Genomic DNA, 16,720 nt, shown 5'->3' with positions numbered 1-16,720 from the left:
CCCTTTCGATGCGAAGGAGCAGCGACTCTACTCCGAGATTCTTTTAATTGGACCCAAAGCAGCAAGAGAAAAACTGCACTCAGTGTTTGGCAGCCTCAGCAAAATATTACAAACTTGGGAGTGGTGTTAGACTCTGATTTAAATTTTACTTCTCATTTTAACAAGGTCATTAAAACATCCTTTTCTCATCTTAGGAATATGAAGTCCAAAGTCAGACCTTAAAGGTCACCCATAGTGCACCCAAAAATGAAAATTCAGCCATTATCTACTCACCCATATGCCGAGGGAGGCTCAGGTGAAGTTTTAGAGTCCTCACATCACTTGCAGAGATCCAAGGTGAGAGGAGGTAGCAACACAACTCCACCTAATGGAGGCTGACGGCGCCCCAGATTCAAACGTCCAAAAACACATAATTGAAAGCACAAAATATCTCCATACTGCTCGTCCGTAGTGATCCAAGTGTCCTGAAGCCCCGACATAAAAAGTTGTTTGGAAAAACATTTGAACTCTGTTTTTAGCCTCACTGTAGCCTGTAGCTCTGACTGCCTGTGCACCGAGCTCACGTGTGTGCGCTTGTGGACGAGCAGTATGGAGATATTTTGTGGTTTCAATTATGTGTTTTTGGACGTTTGAATCTGGGGCGCCGTCAGCCTCCATTAGGTGGAGTTGTGTTGCTACCTCCTCTCCCCTTGGATCTCCGCAAGTGATGTGAGGACTCTAAAACTTCACCTGAGCCTCCCTCGGCATATGGGTGAGTAGATAATGGCTGAAATTTCATTTTTGGGTGCACTATGGGTGACCTTTAAGGTCTGACTATGGACTTCATATTCCTAAGATGAGAGATGCCAGATCACCGAGGTCCTCCACTGCTTTACTGTTAAGTGTTCCTCATGTGTCCCATAAAAGTACCAGTAAGAGTGCTTTCTTTTTTTTTATGTAACTCAAAGAACATGAGGTCATCACAGGTGTTACAAAGTAAAATCAAAGTATATTTTTTCACTTACATCTTGGCACACAGTGGCGTTTATACAAAATCTGTTTCTCCCAATATTTTGTACATTTATTAAGCTCAAGCCTTAAAATAAAAGTCTTTCCACACTGTATATTTCATTGATAACCTCCACATTGGGCCGATGTTGGAGGATCAACTTGCACCCATTTGTGAGTTATGGTTTTCCTGCTACTTGCCAAAAGTATCTTTAACATATATTTCTCTTTGTGTGTGACCGTTTCAAATGTTTTTCCATGGTATAATGTAGTAAATGAGAAGTCAAACTCGATCCACAGTCCCCTGCCAATATGGTTTTATTTTTGGGCCCAGAAAACGTGATAATGATTGGCCAGTGAGGCTCTGCATTGTCTCCAACAGAAGCCCCGGCTGTGTCGGCCTGTTTGCAGAGCTGTTGGTCTCAGAGTCAAGAAAGAGGTCCTTCCAACCAAACTCCTTCAGGGACTCTGAGATTGCAGTAGTTGCATGTGTCTCACATCTGTCCAGTCCTTCTGTTATTTGTGTACAGTACATCATTTCTCTATTTTTTTTTATTTTGCAGAATGATTTGTTGAACTTTGAGCATTTCCGTGTCTCAAAACTATTTTTGTTTTCTCCCAATATGTACGCATTTGAAAATACAGTAATAAGGTTGGGTTCATTTGTTTAAGCCCCTAAACTGTGAACCTCATTGTCTCTGGATATTAGAATGGCAAACACTTGGTATTTTTAAAAGTAAATTCAAGACGTATATTTACAAATCTGGCTTTTTAATTTGGAGTAACATTAAAAGTTAATTTTAAGTTTTAATCCTTTTTTTTAAACTTTATTTTATCTCTGCTGTTTATTCAGTTCTATAAACTTTTAGTTATGTATTTTTTTATATATATTTAGTTGTTTTATTGTTGTAATTTTCTAGTTTTGCAGAACTTCAAGTAAGTTATCCTTTAAATTATGAAAAAAAAATGTAATTTACAAAACAAAATGAGCAGGAAACTCTCACTTTGAAGGAGCTAGAAGCAGAGAATGATCGGTATATTTGATTGGTAATAGACTTAAATAATTATTTGGTTAATTGTTGGCTCATTTCAGTCATTTATAAATCAATAAATCAATCTTTTGACACCAATTACTAAATACGAAATGTCAAATATTTGACAACCCTGTCAGGTTCTTTCATTGCATAAAGACTGAAGGAAACTAAATTATTTTCCATGTTTGTAAACTGATAGATTTTATCAGAAATGCGACACCTTCACATAGTCAAACACAGGGATGTGATCTGGTCATTAAACACACACACAAAATAAGAGCACATGAAAAAGCTTTATTGTCACACCAAGCTTCAACATAAACAAATTTAGAGTTTCTGACTTCAAGCTTAGAATGTGTAAACTATTCAGCAATGCCACTAGGGAGAACAGGTAGTGAACTCACTGTTATATAACTTACATAATTTATTAAATATCTTCATTTGGCAGGATTTTACAAGGAAGCAGGAAAAAATACAGAAGTGAGTGGAGGTGAGGTACGTCTGTGGTCGGAGAGAGGCAGAAAGTAACACTGGGAACGACAGTAGCAAAACAGATTTACAGTCTCTGCTTCTAAATGGAGTCTTCGCAGGTACACATTCAGCGTTCACAAACACGACAATATAGAGCTATAGGTTGTCTGGGATTCACAGGAATGTAAATAAAGAAAGGAAAGAGGAAAGAAAAGACAGGTAAGTGTTACTTCAACAACTTCACATTCACACTGGGAGGATTTGTACACTGATGCGCTCTCTTCATGTCATATCCATGACTCTTAATACATTCCTTTAATGTAAACCACTCCCTCACTTCTCAGGTTAATACTTCACTGTGTCTTCTTCTCTACTATTACTTTAACAGTAGGTATAACTTGGGTTTCACTTTGGATTCTTATTTTAAAAAATAGTGGATTTCATGATATATTCTTTTTTCTCATGTAAACAAATCATACAGGACAAACACCTTTAAGATTATATGACCATTTGGCAGCCTAGAGATTAAGCAGTGACACACAAGGCATCTGCAGAGGCCCGTAGCAAACTGTGAGGCAGTGTGGACACACACACACGAATCACTGCGGCTCGATTAGTGGAGGCCAATACATTAAGAAGAAGAAGAATGTTGAGCTTTAAAAGCCAATGAAGGTTCAGCCATGCAGGTGAGCACCACCAACAACACTTAGTTTATAATAATAGATGCGAGGCTGTGGTATATTACAGTGTTTCAAACTCAAGAGGGAATGATCTGATGGAGATGTGAGGAACTCGCAGCGTCATGTCATCATCAGGTCCCTCGATAAAGAATAAATAAACAGCAAAACTAAAATGTATCCCAATGATTCTTCCTTGAGGAGGGTTTGTGCAGGGACGTTAAAAGGTTAGTTTGGATTTTTTGACATGGGGTTGTGTGAGGTACTTATCCACAGTCATAGTGTTACATACATGTGATGACAGTTTGGAGAAGCAGACAGGAGTACCGACACAGAAGCTAAGCAGTGTACTATTGCTATGTATTTTAGCCACCTAAAGAAATCAGTTTAAATGTACACTATATTTAAAATATTTTCACCACTTTACCTCGCTGCCAGGGAGCCCCTTTCCTTTGGCACTTTATCTTCTCAACCACAGAACTTCCGTATTCGTAGGCATGAGCGTAATTTCAGCAGATGCACTGCGGCGTTTCAAAAGCGTCCCAGAAGCTAAAAAACAACCGCCTTGTCTATTTTGACAAGGCTGCAGCGTGTTGCACAGAGCAAATAAAGTTTTCCTGCTAATGGGCACTGTGTGACAAATATTTACAATATAAATATGAGAAAGAATGCATTTTTAAAAACTAAAACACAGCCACAAATCTTTGATCCATGTCCTTCATTACTGGACTTCAACAGTATTAACTCTGTCTGAAGGCTACAGCACAGCAAAGCAGGAAATAACAACGATTCCAACAGACAAAAAAAGAAACCATTTAACGACCCAGCCTGCTTATTTAGTTACTTACAGTAGAGGTACAAATATCAACGAAATATGACCAAATCAACAAAATCGGGAGGTCTACAAAATCAGGCAGGCAAATTGCTCCACTGTCTTGGTGCGGCATGAAACTGTGAGGCAGACCGAACAAAACTGTGTCGCAGACAAACCGTGGAAGGTGAAATTTCTCTTACAGTCAAGATGGCAGCAAAGATAACAAAAAACAGGGACTGATTCATCCCGTATCGTGCCTAACTTTAGTGGATCACAACATATCTGTTATGGAATTAATCTGCAGATGCTCCGGTCAGTGTTTGAGCCAAGACGGAGGCCAAATTGTGACCTGCCACCTAGGGTAAGGCTCGTTGGTTTAAGCCGTGCCAATTTCTGGGAAGCTCTCGGCCTCTACTAGCTGGTTAAGAGGAATGAAGAGCCAGCAGTCAATGACGTATAAAACATTCAGGTTTTTCAACAGTAATGAATCAACACACCCACAAGAGGTCCTTGAGCATACACTCATAAATGTGCACACAAAATATGAGGCTGATTGGTCCAGTAGTTTGCAAGAATAACTGTAGACAGACACAGATACACGCACTCACACACAACCAAACGTATGATCCCCTCAAGGTGGAGATAGAAATTTAAAAAGTGAGTGTTAATCACAGCGACGATGTCATGGAGACAAGAGGACACCTTTATGAACCAGGGTATAGAGAAGAACGTCTGCAGAGGGAGTTAAACTGATATTATTTTTTTTTAGGTGGCTAAAACATCCTTTGCTGCTGTCCCCGTCCACAGCAGCAGAATGCATATCTTCCGTAGCAGTACTTCCCCTGCTTGTTTCTCCAAACTGGGTGCGTGCCGACTGACTTCTACTGTACGTAATACACTATCTATGGATAAGTACCTCATATGAACCCACTTCAAAAGATCTTTATCCCTTTAACTGTCTGCACAGCACGCCGTCAATGCTGGGAGGAAATTCACAGCAGAGGCCAGGAGAGGTCTGAGGGCAGGGCTGGAAATGCCCAGCCTCTCCTCTGCTGTTTAAAAAAAAAAAAAAAAAGTGCATCTCAGCAAGTTGCTGGTAGTGCTGCCGTGTGTGTGGACGCACACATGGGGGCTGGTGAGTAACATGAGTGTGAGTTAGACGGATTGTGGAAGTTGTGGTCATCAGATTTCTTCATTCCACAAGGTGACTGAGGAGCGTGGGTGACATAATGTGTGAGTCCAGGCTTGAGCTATGCACATACTGTTAGTGTGTGGTTTCGGAGGTGCAGACCAGAAGGGTGTCTTTAATTACTAAGAGATCCACTATCTGCGTCACTGGATCTTCCCCTGAACTGGGCAACCGACGACCAGGAGGATCATGCACTTACTACTGACTGCAGGGGAGGAGAGTCCATTTGGCAACATCGAGCCAACGTCATGGCTTCTTTCATAGCTTTGAGCAGCGTTTCATGTTTGATTAGACATACTCTACCTTCAAAAAATATACTCTTTTTAATACCGACCGCGCTAGTAAACATCATCCACTCTAAGTACTTTACTAAGTTTGACAACCAAAGGAGATTGAGGCGAGGCAAGCAGTGTTACAGTATAGGTACAGGAATACTGGCAAGAGGCAACTTCATCAAGAGCTATCTATCATTCTGCTGCCAAACGAATGGCCCCTGTGATCATCAACGCAAAATGACAGCATATCACAAAAGACATGGGTTTAAATTTTAATCTGTACGTATGGCAGCTTATCAGTCAAATGTGACGAGTCATCAAACTATTAATAAAACTCACTCAGAGCTCCAGAGAAAAACCTCACCGCAGCAAACTGAGAATGATGAGCACAGTGACTGTGAGGGGATTAATACAATAATGGAATACTATAGGGGAATAATGCTGGAGTGTCAGATTCCCTCTGATAATACAAGGGTGTGGTGTGTGTATGTGAGCGCACAGTTGGTCTCTTAACATATGGAAACACCACAGAGGTGAGCCGTGGGTGTGATGACATCATCCGCCCAGCAGCTGTGGGGATTCCCTAACAAAAAACACATTCTCTTTCTCTCAACTCACTGTGTTTCTGTCTGGAGCAGATGGGATGGGTCTCTCTGTCTTCCTCTTTCTGTAGCTCAAGCACAATGGCAGCGAGGTGTGAGGGCTTCGGAAGTGTAAGAGGGCGGGGAGGGACAGCTCACTAAATCAACATGTGATGTGTGCAGCCTGATCAATAAAGAAAAACTGCAACAACAAAAAAGAAGGTGGAAAGAAAAATAAAACACAACAGATGTACTCTTGGTCACAGCATGCAATGCAAAACACACGCTGCCCACATTCATCAGAGTAAGTTAGATCAGCTGATTTGTATGGCGCCCTCTAGGGGCTGTGGAGTTTGCAAAGCCCTGTTTGGAACTGAGGACAGGAGAGGAGAAAGGAGAAGAGAAGGAGGAGAAGGAGGAGAGGCCTTAGGCGTGCTCCAGGAGCCACTGGAAGAGGGGGATGCGGTGAGGTTCTCTGCCCGCCTGCAGTGCCTCCTCTCTGGCCTGGCTCTGACCGTGCGCCTGACCCTCTTCACAGTAGCGCAGCAGCGTGTGCAGCAGCTCTCCCACCCTCCATTTCCTCTCCCGAAGCCTTTGGACCACCACTGGAAGCTGAAAGGGCACAAAGTCATTGTTCACTACAGTTATCAAAAAGAGGCCATCACAGCTGTGGCTTATCAATCGTAATTTAGAATTATTAGTGTGCTACGCTGCCAAGGAAGTGTCTCATTAGTCATGTAAAGTCATGTCTCGTAAAGCAGAGACGTCAAACAGTTTGGCAGGGAGCCGCCTTGTTCAGCTGCCAGAGGAAATGCTGACCAAAAGGATCTTTAACTGGGACAAAGCTCAGTTATCCTCTGACATGAGAGGTTTCTGATCTGTATTTTATTTTCAGGAATAATTTGTGGTGAAATATAAACATAGAGGAAGACTTCTACAGATCTAGAATGGAAGGAGGAGACGTGGAAAAAGACAAAACTCAGAAACTACCACATGATCAAAGATGTTTACTAAACAGAAGAGGATATAAAATTAAAGTTACAGAGAGGGCAGAGTTCCCTTTGTGGTCAGTTAAGAACAGGCACCCTGCCACTGGCGTTAGATGAAGGCACAAGGTATTACTGAAGATGAGACCTTGTGATGTGTTCATTGCCCCTAACTGGCTGGAGTTTAAACATTAATTAGGAAATATATAGAAAATGCAGCAACTTAAGGCCAACGGTCGGTGAGTACCTGCCGCACTTGTCACACCATTGCCCCCTCGTCAGCCTCTGTCAGCTTTTTTTTTTGAGCCGATTCATCATGTTGAATCAGCGTCAGCATTGACTGAGCCTGTCTATGAATGAAATCACTGACTGGCAGTTCAGCTCAACGCACAAGAAGAGAGACGAAAGTGAGGAAAGTAAACAAAGCACATTAGTCAAGAGGGAGTGAGATCAAAACAAAGTTGTTCCATGAGGTCAGATTATTTTTCTTGAGCCATCGAGCCATCGGTTGAAGTCTTCGCAGCGTGTTCATGTGCAACTTTTTGGTTGAGACACGGTGACATCAGTCGATGCTGCTGGGGGCCTTCGTCACTGCTAGTTCTTGTAGTCATTAGTCAGACACCACCGTCATCACAAAAGGCCATTTCACTCATGGAAATTAAATGTTTTGAAATGTTTTCTTTTTGACTTTGCAGAACTGGATATTATGATTTTTTTTTATAACAGCACTGAAAAGTGTAGGTATTACAGAAAAAAGTTTTTAGCAGGTTCATTTTTCCACTCCACTGAGCTCACTGATTCATCTGGCATCATGACAATAAACAGCAGTTTCTCAGTTGAAAAAGCAATCAATCCAACGAACACCGGGGGGGGTGACTAACAATAAGTCAACCAGGCAGGACAAACCCTATTGTCAAGCTATTGCCAAGTTGTGTAATTGAACCAAGGAGGAGTAATAATGACAATGGCAACTATTGTAGCCAAGATAAATGCTGATATCGAGGCTGTTCTGTTCTTTTACTTTGCTCACTCCACCCTTAAAACTCAGCCAAAACAAGTATGTTGGCATAACTACCCATCAGTGTGGACTTACAATGATGGTAGATTCAGGTGGATGCGTTCGTCTCTGGTAGCGTCATGAAGACGCGGCTCGCTCAGTGTTTGACGACCAAAATATATCATTTAATAATTTAATTAATATCATAAACATGTGGCGACTAGTCGACTAATGGCCCTAAATGACGACTATTGGTTGGCTAGGAAAATTCTTAGTTGGGGGCAGCCCTACAAACTAGTCAGCAAGTGCACAAAGATCTAAACAGCTTGCTAGACAGAATGGATAAGTGTAGAAAGGCAAACTTGACTGACAACCTAAAAACTAACAGCTGTTTGATAAATTTATTGCAACAGGTTGTGCCTATGAAGGGTTACTTGAATTCATGTAGCAGGGCTTTAGGGTACGTAACATAAAAAAGCCTGAGAACCACTGCACTATGATATATTATATAACTTAATTCACTTAATTGCTACAGTAATTCGTGTAAGTCAGCTGTTTGTCTCCACATGAAAGCTAACTGTAGTGGAAACCCGGATACCACTTTAAAAGATCGCAAACCTTTAAAACCAACATCAACAATCACAAAAATGAAGACATCTTTCATCGCAGCACTCTGACTCTGATAAAGACAAGTGCTGATGTTATAATAATAATAAATACCGCAGTAATGGTGGGTTATGGTGAACATGTTCAGAACGGACTGAGGGCAATCACCTGCTGCAGCTCTCTGTCAGGACTCAGCTGGATCAGGGGGATGTCAGCCATGGAGGCTGCCGCCCACTGCAGCATGCTCCTGAGCTGAGGGTCGAGGGTCACGTGCTGAGGGCCGCACCCGGGCTCCCTGACGTCAGAGTTCACAATGACCAGTGTGTTCCTGGGAGCCTGCACCTGAGTCCTGTCCACGCAGAGAGTCCCTGCAGCAAAGACAAAGATGGTTAAGTCAATCATGCATATTTTTATACGGCCAATTTCCATGTTTGTTTTTGCAGCCTGGCTCTTCTAAACACTGTGAATTAGTGTGTCTTCTCCAGTACATGTCAAAGACGGATACACTGATTGTAATATGTAGCAGTCCTCTGGTCCCCCAGCCCTGTTCTGTGTGGTGCCCAGTTCCCACGCTCCCACAGTACAACAGACCCAATAGGGACCCCCCCCCCCCGCCGGCCCCCTTACTGAGGGCTGCCGTAGTTTGACACTCACATACACATAACGCAGAATGACTGCCTGTGGAGGGAGTGGAGTGGTTGAATAAGCATTAGTGTGGCTGAATACGGGGGTGGTAAAATCCCCGGCTACGACACACTCAGACAGGCAGACAGACGTACGCAGCCAGCCGGAATCAAGACCAACTGTTCTGAATCTCAAGGAGCGGAAAGACCTCAAATTAGGAGGGGAGGGGGCTGTTTTTTTCCCCTACATATCCAACTGATGTCCATAAGTGTGCAACGTTAAACTCTTTTAATTTTGAGCCAAACTCTGCCGTAAAGTCTTGTTCACAATGCTTTTATTGCATTAAACACCCAACATTAGCACAGCTGACTATGAAGGTGAAGGTGCAGGCAGTAACGTATCCTTACCGCTGGATTCCTCTTTGACCTCGGTCTCCTTGTCCTCTGTGTTGTCGCTGTTGGATGAGAAATGTCACATACAGGTTAGAGAGGAGGAAGACATGGCTGGGGCTGAGGATGCTGCATGCAAGGAGGGACAAATGACACCAAGCATTCAGGGTAACTTTGGGATTTTTTAACCTGGACCATATTTTGAAGTGACTAATGGGAACTACACATTTTTGAAATTAGTCTCATAGTGAGTGAGAGGGCTGCAGCTGGCAGTCGCGATACAGGCTGCACTGTAACAACTCAGGGCACCTGTGCACCGTGGATGTACATCCACTGAAAGTGTTTGGCTCAAAATGTTATTCTAAAGCCCTATTCGGACGGGATTAGCTTAACATGGAGATGTGGGGTAAAGTAATAATTACCAGGGATTTTAGTCCTGTCCGAACACGGCATGTCTGTAATCATTACAGATATTGTCAGTAAAGATTACGGCAACTTTCACCTTCTGTAAAACAGTCCGGAGAAAATACCTGTGGTAACTTGGTTGCACTTTGTTCAAATTGTACAGAAATAAAACCCATAACACCATTTTAGTTCATCTTCCACTGTTCTGACAATCATCAACTCTGATTTGGTTGAAGTAAACCCTTAATTCACCCAGTTAGATGTGGGAATGTGCTGCCTCTGTGCATGCTAAAAAGGTCTATCTCTGTAAGGATCCTTCCCGTAATGCTGTCAGACACTTTGAATGATAGTTCAAGTCTGTCAAGCAATTTTAGTGGATTTAAATTGACAGTGCACGAATGCCCTGAGTGGTTACATTGCAGCCTGTGTCGCTCACTACTGGACTAATTTCAAAAATTGTTGTTACCATTAGTCTTTACACACAGAAACATGGGAAAATAGGGTCCAGGTTGAAAATTACCTAACTTACCCTTTAAGCTAACAGCCTTTGATATAAGCATAGCATGAATTCAGAAGCCACACTTGCTGCAATCAAAGTAATCCTGATCAAAAGACACCTTACACACACACACACACACACACACAGGGAACTATGTTGCATATTTCCCGTCGATGTTTCTTTGAAACTATGTTCCAGTAAATTTACTTTTCTGCTTCAGTGTCTTTTGTCAGTTAAGACACAATGACTAAGAGCACTTCTAGATCAGTGTGAAAGTGGAGTTTTCCATTCTGAAAATCTACTCAATATCCCTTATGTCAATCGTGCAAATATTTGCTGTGTGACGTGCCAGCAGGTAAACAGTCATTTCTCCACTTTATAAGATTGTTAATCACAGTGTTGTTGACACAGCCCACGGCTACAGACACTTAGACTCTGCTCAATATGATGTAGGGATATTACTCGCCTTCCAGAAGGAGGAGGATGCCTACGAAGGCTTTTCACATTTACTGTTTTTATGAATAGGATCATGAAGCAGCGATGTCAAAGCAGAGGTGAGGACTAAGAACTAAGACAGACGGGGCAGAACCAACAAGTCATGCACTAAAGCTGCAGCTGGTAACTTTTATAAATATAGGTTTACGTCACATTTGATAAAACTGTCACTATAATCAAGTTGTGCATGAAACAGATAGTGTTAAAAAATCATGCTCCTCCTCTTTGCAGTGCTTCTAATGGCATTTTCAAGGATCCACCACACGTGAACGACAACAACCAATCAGAGCCGAGGAGTCTCTAACGCAGCTGTCAATCAGTGCTCGGAAACTGTGGTCAAACTCTCAATCTAGGCAGTGCCGATCAAATATGAATCAAGATTCTGTTACTGCCTCGAATGTTCTCAGACACATGTTTTACTGTCCTGTTTAGCTGCAAGATGAGAAAGTTTGTAACCAGCTGCAGGGGTGGGAAACAATGGAAAACAGATGAGTAAGTAAATATGAGGAACTAAATTGTTTTTTAAAATACAGTTACTACCTTTAACAATATATAACGTGGAGGGACTACTTAGCAAGTGTCAGTTTGATTGCATTATTTTCTATTTCTAACCGGCCGCAAGTGACGCAGCGCTGACATTTTGAGCTGAACTTTCGCCAGACGCCCTGTTTCTATTTATACCCGTCACTCACTTTCAAAGTTCTGAGGACCATCTGATTCATGAAGTTGAAATGAAGAGTTATCTTCACAACACCTCCTCAATTAACTGTAAAAAGCTAAATACAGTGGCAGCTGGCTGGAGTGAGATCACCAGGGAGCTGAATGTTTCTGGTAATGACTATCACTGATAAAAACTTCTTACTGTTGGCTATATTCAGTAATCTGTTGGGGAATACCTTTTAAAAGTAACACTCCCAACAGTTTAACGAGCAGCGACTGATGTGACTGACAGCTGCATCGAGACTCTTCGGCTCTGATTGGATGTTTTCATTAAGCCGCAGCGGATTCTTGCAAGGAATATGATTTTATCTGTCTCATAGTACTGTGTGGATATACTGACAATTTCATTTAATATGACTTTTTTTCAGTTACAAAGTGTAGCTTTAAAAGGATAACACCAGTGTAAATTAGTTTTATCTAACATCCATGACCGTTAATGGCACCGTGAACACCGTACAAACCCACCAGTGTGTTTGCTGCGATTGGCAACTGTTAAGAAATCTTTTTTTCTTTTAAAATCAAAGTTCAACAAAAAATAGCTCATGGTGACAATCTGGAGCCTTGACTAGCACAACCTGCTGTAGAGGAGACAGTTTTGGTTAATTTTTCTTTACATACCTATCTCAGAAGTTTTAAACTGTCATGTTTAGAAGTAGCTAAACCACAAAAATGTGGGAAACCTCCCACCTAATGGCGACACTGAACTGGCCATCTGCTATTTGCTGATCCTCAGTGCTGAATGGTGTGATCTTTTGATGATGAGTGGGTGACAAATTACATTCCTCTGCAGAGAATGTGAAAGTACATCACACTTTGTGGGATGGGGCGCCATCTTGTGAGGTATGCGATATATGTATATCTCTATTACCAAAGTGTTGTAATTTATAATGCCCCAAGTATGTGGTCGGCGATAGTGCATTGGGGTCTGTGATCCAGCCCCGGGCTGTAAGGTCATATGGACCTATGTTTTCTTTTTTTAAATCAGATAAGTTTGTCCAAAACTTGTTGCTTGGCCACAGCCAAAACATTAAAACCACCACTGACAGTTGAAGCGAATAACATTGATCATCTTGTTACAATTCACTGCTCTGCTGGGAAACCTTTGGTTCTGGCATTCATGTGGATGCCACTTGACATGCTCCACTGACCCAAACACTGTTGCAGACCAAGCTGCCCCCAATAGCAAGAGCACTCTCCAATGGCAGTGCCCCCCCAGTGAGAAAATGTGCCATACCAAAGAGTAAAAACTGCACAGGAATGGCTTGAAGAACGTAACAAAGAAGTGTCAACCTTGCCTCCGAATCCCCCACATCCTAATCCCATCGATTATCTATGGGACGTGCTGCTACCCCAATTTACGACTCACAGGACTTAATGGATTCACCGCCAATGGCCCAGTGCCAGACACCACAGGACACGCCCAGAGGTCCTGTGTCCACGCCACAAAAGGTCAGAGCCAAGTCCAATTCAAGGAGGCCCCACTGGGGATGGAAGGGGAACAGGAAAATCCTGCAGATGCTTGATCCGATCGAGATCTGGGGAATTCTGAGGCCAGGCCGACGCCTTGAGCTCTTTGTCACATTCCTTGGGCTATTCCTGAGCAGTTTGTATTGTGTGGCACGGTGCATTGTCCTGCTGGGGAGTGCCACTGCCATGAGGGAGGGTACTTCGTCTGCAACAGTGTTTGGTTGTCTTAAGTGCTATATCGTAGGCAACTGGACTTACTTGAGTTTCTTGAAGACATTTCACATCTGATCCAAGAGGATGACTCACATGTGACCTTAACAACTCTCAAAGGGTTCACACCCACACAGAGTTTAAAGCCTGCGACTCCGTACCAGTCTGTTAGAAGTAAAGAAGCCTCTTGGATGAGAGACGAAATGTCTTCAAGAAACTCAAGCAAGTCCAGTTAGCTATGATATGGCACTTAAGACTACCATGACCTGGATGACTGAGTATCTTCACCAGCAGTGTTTGGGTGGGTGGAGTGCATCAAGTGGCATCTACATAATCGCCAGGACCAAAGGTTTCCCTGCAGAACACTGCATTGTAACAAGATGATCAATTTTATTCACTTAACCTGTCAGAGGTTTTAATGTTTTGGTGGATCAGTGTAAGACATTTTGCTTGTTGCAGTCCACAGATCAAAGCCCAGGTGTCAGCAGATGAGCAGTCCAGCAGGCTTCACATGAATGTGGATTTGTGTTTAGGTTATGCTATAATGTAGACTGCTTTTATTTTCTCTGTTTCTCTACAGCTACATTTTTCCAGTCCAAGTTTTAGCCTTTTCCAGGGTTAACAAATCTCTATGATTTGCATATTCTAGAGAGCCACTGGTTTCAGCATCAACATGTATTAACTTGCTCGAGATCGGCTCATTAAAGTGCATGTTTTGTCAATTGTTTTGTCATGCAGTTGTAATTTACTGATTGCCTTGTTGGTGCACTCAGATGTCTGTGGGAAGCTCTGACATCTCAGCTGCCAAACAGAACTGAACTCATGTACCATATTGATGGAAAATAAAAACCCCGAAAACATGGAAGTTGTTTAAAGGACAACATAAACGTGGCAGCGTTTAAAAGATCGCTGTTCAGTGGCGGACTCTCTCAACCTCAAATGATACTGGGGTTTCCTACAAGCGCATGTTGATTGATAGTTCTGCAGTGCCATGAGCTGAAACAAGCGGCTGCATGGATGGAAGCAAAAACACATTCGCCAGCCTGAGAAAACAACGCTATGTTTATAAATGGCTGGCAGTACGGATTACATTTGTCAGTGCTGCAGTATATCTCTCTGGGTATGTTGTTTTAAATGAATCAGAGCAACACCTGCAGGACTAACATCTGAAGCTATAGGTGGGTTTGAACTGTGAAACAACATTAATACAATAATAATAACAATAATGTAATATAATAACACAACAAAATATCTTTTAAAGCAACAACATCACATGAAAGCCGTGCAGAAGCAGCCAAACTTGAGCAATACATCGCATGCAGACGTTAGCATCAACAAGCATATGCCATGTCAAGCCTATTTAAATTTAGAACTTTGTGTGGTCATGCAAGGGCATGGTGGTTCCTAGTATGAGACAAAGCATAAATCAAAATACCATTGTCCAATCTTGTAAATTATTTTCACATGATGAAGCAATTCCCTGGTTCCAATTTTGTGCTGAGATTTTCCACTGACAGATCTGTTACACGCTTCCTTACTTACTTTTGGCTTCATAGTAAATCCAATTACTCAACTATTTCTTTGTCTCATTCTGGGTGAACCTCGCAAGTCTCACGGGGCATCTAAGGTCACTGTGTCAACCAGGCGCCGACCAACCTGTCAGAGGGAGAGAATGACATGCGCTCCTCACACGCCTCCCCCTCCAGGCCCAGACTGCTCCAGCTACTGCTGTTCCCATTGCTGCTGGAGAGAGAAGGCAAGTAACGCACCACTATAACACTATCAAGAAAAGATCAGGATATAATAAGCAGTATCATCCTATTTGCTACAGTGACCACGTCTACTAGGGATGAGTGAGTACACCATCATCTGTATATCTGTCTGTATCTGTTTAACCAACTAAGTCATCTGTATCTGAACTCAAAGTGGACAGAGTTTAGACTGTAAGTGGGTGGGGTTTAGATTAAAAGTGTCAGAAGTTGATATTTTTAGCCTAAAATTAACATGGGTTGATCAGAGCTCGCTATATTTATTATTTCACAGAAAACCATTTACATACAACACTCTAAGAATTGAACTATAGGTCGTTTTTTTAATCAATAGAGTGACATTGAACACAGGTACCCAAATGAGGATTTCCAGTCATCACGAGTACAGATATTGACATATTTTACTCGTGTACAGTAGTACTTGTATTTGTTCAAAGTATGTTAACTGTACTCATTTTAATTTGAGTATTCAGCTCAACCCTATCATCTACCATGTACAGGGTTCCCACAAATTTTATCAAAGAATTTCCAAAACTTTTCTATAATATTTTACCCCATTTCCGTGTTGGTAGTAGTTAAAAATGTTTAGGCCTATATAGCAATACAGCCATACATTATTAAACACAAACTGTGCAAACTTATAGCGTTGCTAGATTGAAAGAAGGTGTGTATAATTTTGGGGGGGGGATTGAGTGGCAGTGAAGATCACATGTTGCGACCAGCTAAAACTTCTCCTGGTTAGAACTCCTTCAGTGTTCGCAGGGTTTTACCGAGAGCCAAATAATCCGCAAAGGTCTCTTCTTCTCAAAAACGAACAGACCAGGTGATTTAAACCAGCAAAACACTGAATAGGGAAGTTTCACGTTACAAATGAGTGTTTCTCCAACGCTGTTTGGCATGTCGGAGATGGACAGCTCGCCCACAACATGCTATCATGTACTCACCTTTTTTCAGATCTAGACATTCAGGAGGTTTTAGTGAATTATCCACAGAGGTCTCTTCCTCTCCACAACAAACGGACACAGTGATTTGAACCATTACAAACACTGAGTAAAGCAGTTTCACTTTATAAATCAGTGTTTTTTTTGGAGGCTGCCCAAAGTGGAGGGGCTTCTAACTCAATGGCGGATTTGAAAACACAAATGACCCTATCTAGAGTCAGTGTTTGATTTGTCTGTTCTGGGATACTGTAGAAACATGCCAGTGCAACCTGCTCCCTATGTAGATATAAACTTCTCATTCTAGGTGACGAAAGCATAACATTTCTTATTTTCACATAATTATAAACTAAAGAAAACATATTTATTCTATTATATTCAATTTCTGCCAATACAACTCTCTAAATCCTACACACTGGACCTTTAACTTGCGTGTGGACATTCCTGCCACCAACTAGGTGCACATGTCAACCGACCAGATGGCACATACAGGCAGGTACTTTGCAAAATATCAAGGCCACGCCTCTTTTTTGGGGATACAAAACCTTAGATCCTGTAGATGTCAATGCAATTTTTGGCTTATGATT

General features: G+C 42.0%; 1 protein-coding gene across 3 annotated transcripts in view; it reads right to left on the bottom strand.

Annotated features, from left to right (window-relative positions):
* Positions 1-5,110: 5,110 nt before the first annotated feature.
* Positions 5,111-16,720, bottom strand: part of akap11 (A kinase (PRKA) anchor protein 11) — a 33,973-nt gene continuing 22,363 nt past the window's right edge. For 2 of the 3 annotated variants that reach the window (XM_033617265.2, XM_078174730.1), the window contains exons 9-12: positions 15,083-15,169; positions 9,649-9,695; positions 8,786-8,985; positions 5,111-6,640 (exon numbers count right to left, since the gene is read on the bottom strand). In XM_033617265.2, coding sequence (XP_033473156.1) covers positions 6,455-6,640; positions 8,786-8,985; positions 9,649-9,695; positions 15,083-15,169 — 520 coding nt within the window. In that variant the 3' untranslated portion in view covers positions 5,111-6,454. The remainder of the gene's footprint in view (positions 6,641-8,785; positions 8,986-9,648; positions 9,696-15,082; positions 15,170-16,720) is intronic. The other variant, XM_078174731.1, reaches the window with a different exon arrangement.

Source organism: Epinephelus lanceolatus, chromosome 14 (genome assembly GCF_041903045.1).
Source record: "Epinephelus lanceolatus isolate andai-2023 chromosome 14, ASM4190304v1, whole genome shotgun sequence".
Classification (NCBI taxonomy): domain Eukaryota; kingdom Metazoa; phylum Chordata; class Actinopteri; order Perciformes; family Serranidae; genus Epinephelus; species Epinephelus lanceolatus.
This window is presented reverse-complemented; position numbering and strand designations above follow the sequence as displayed.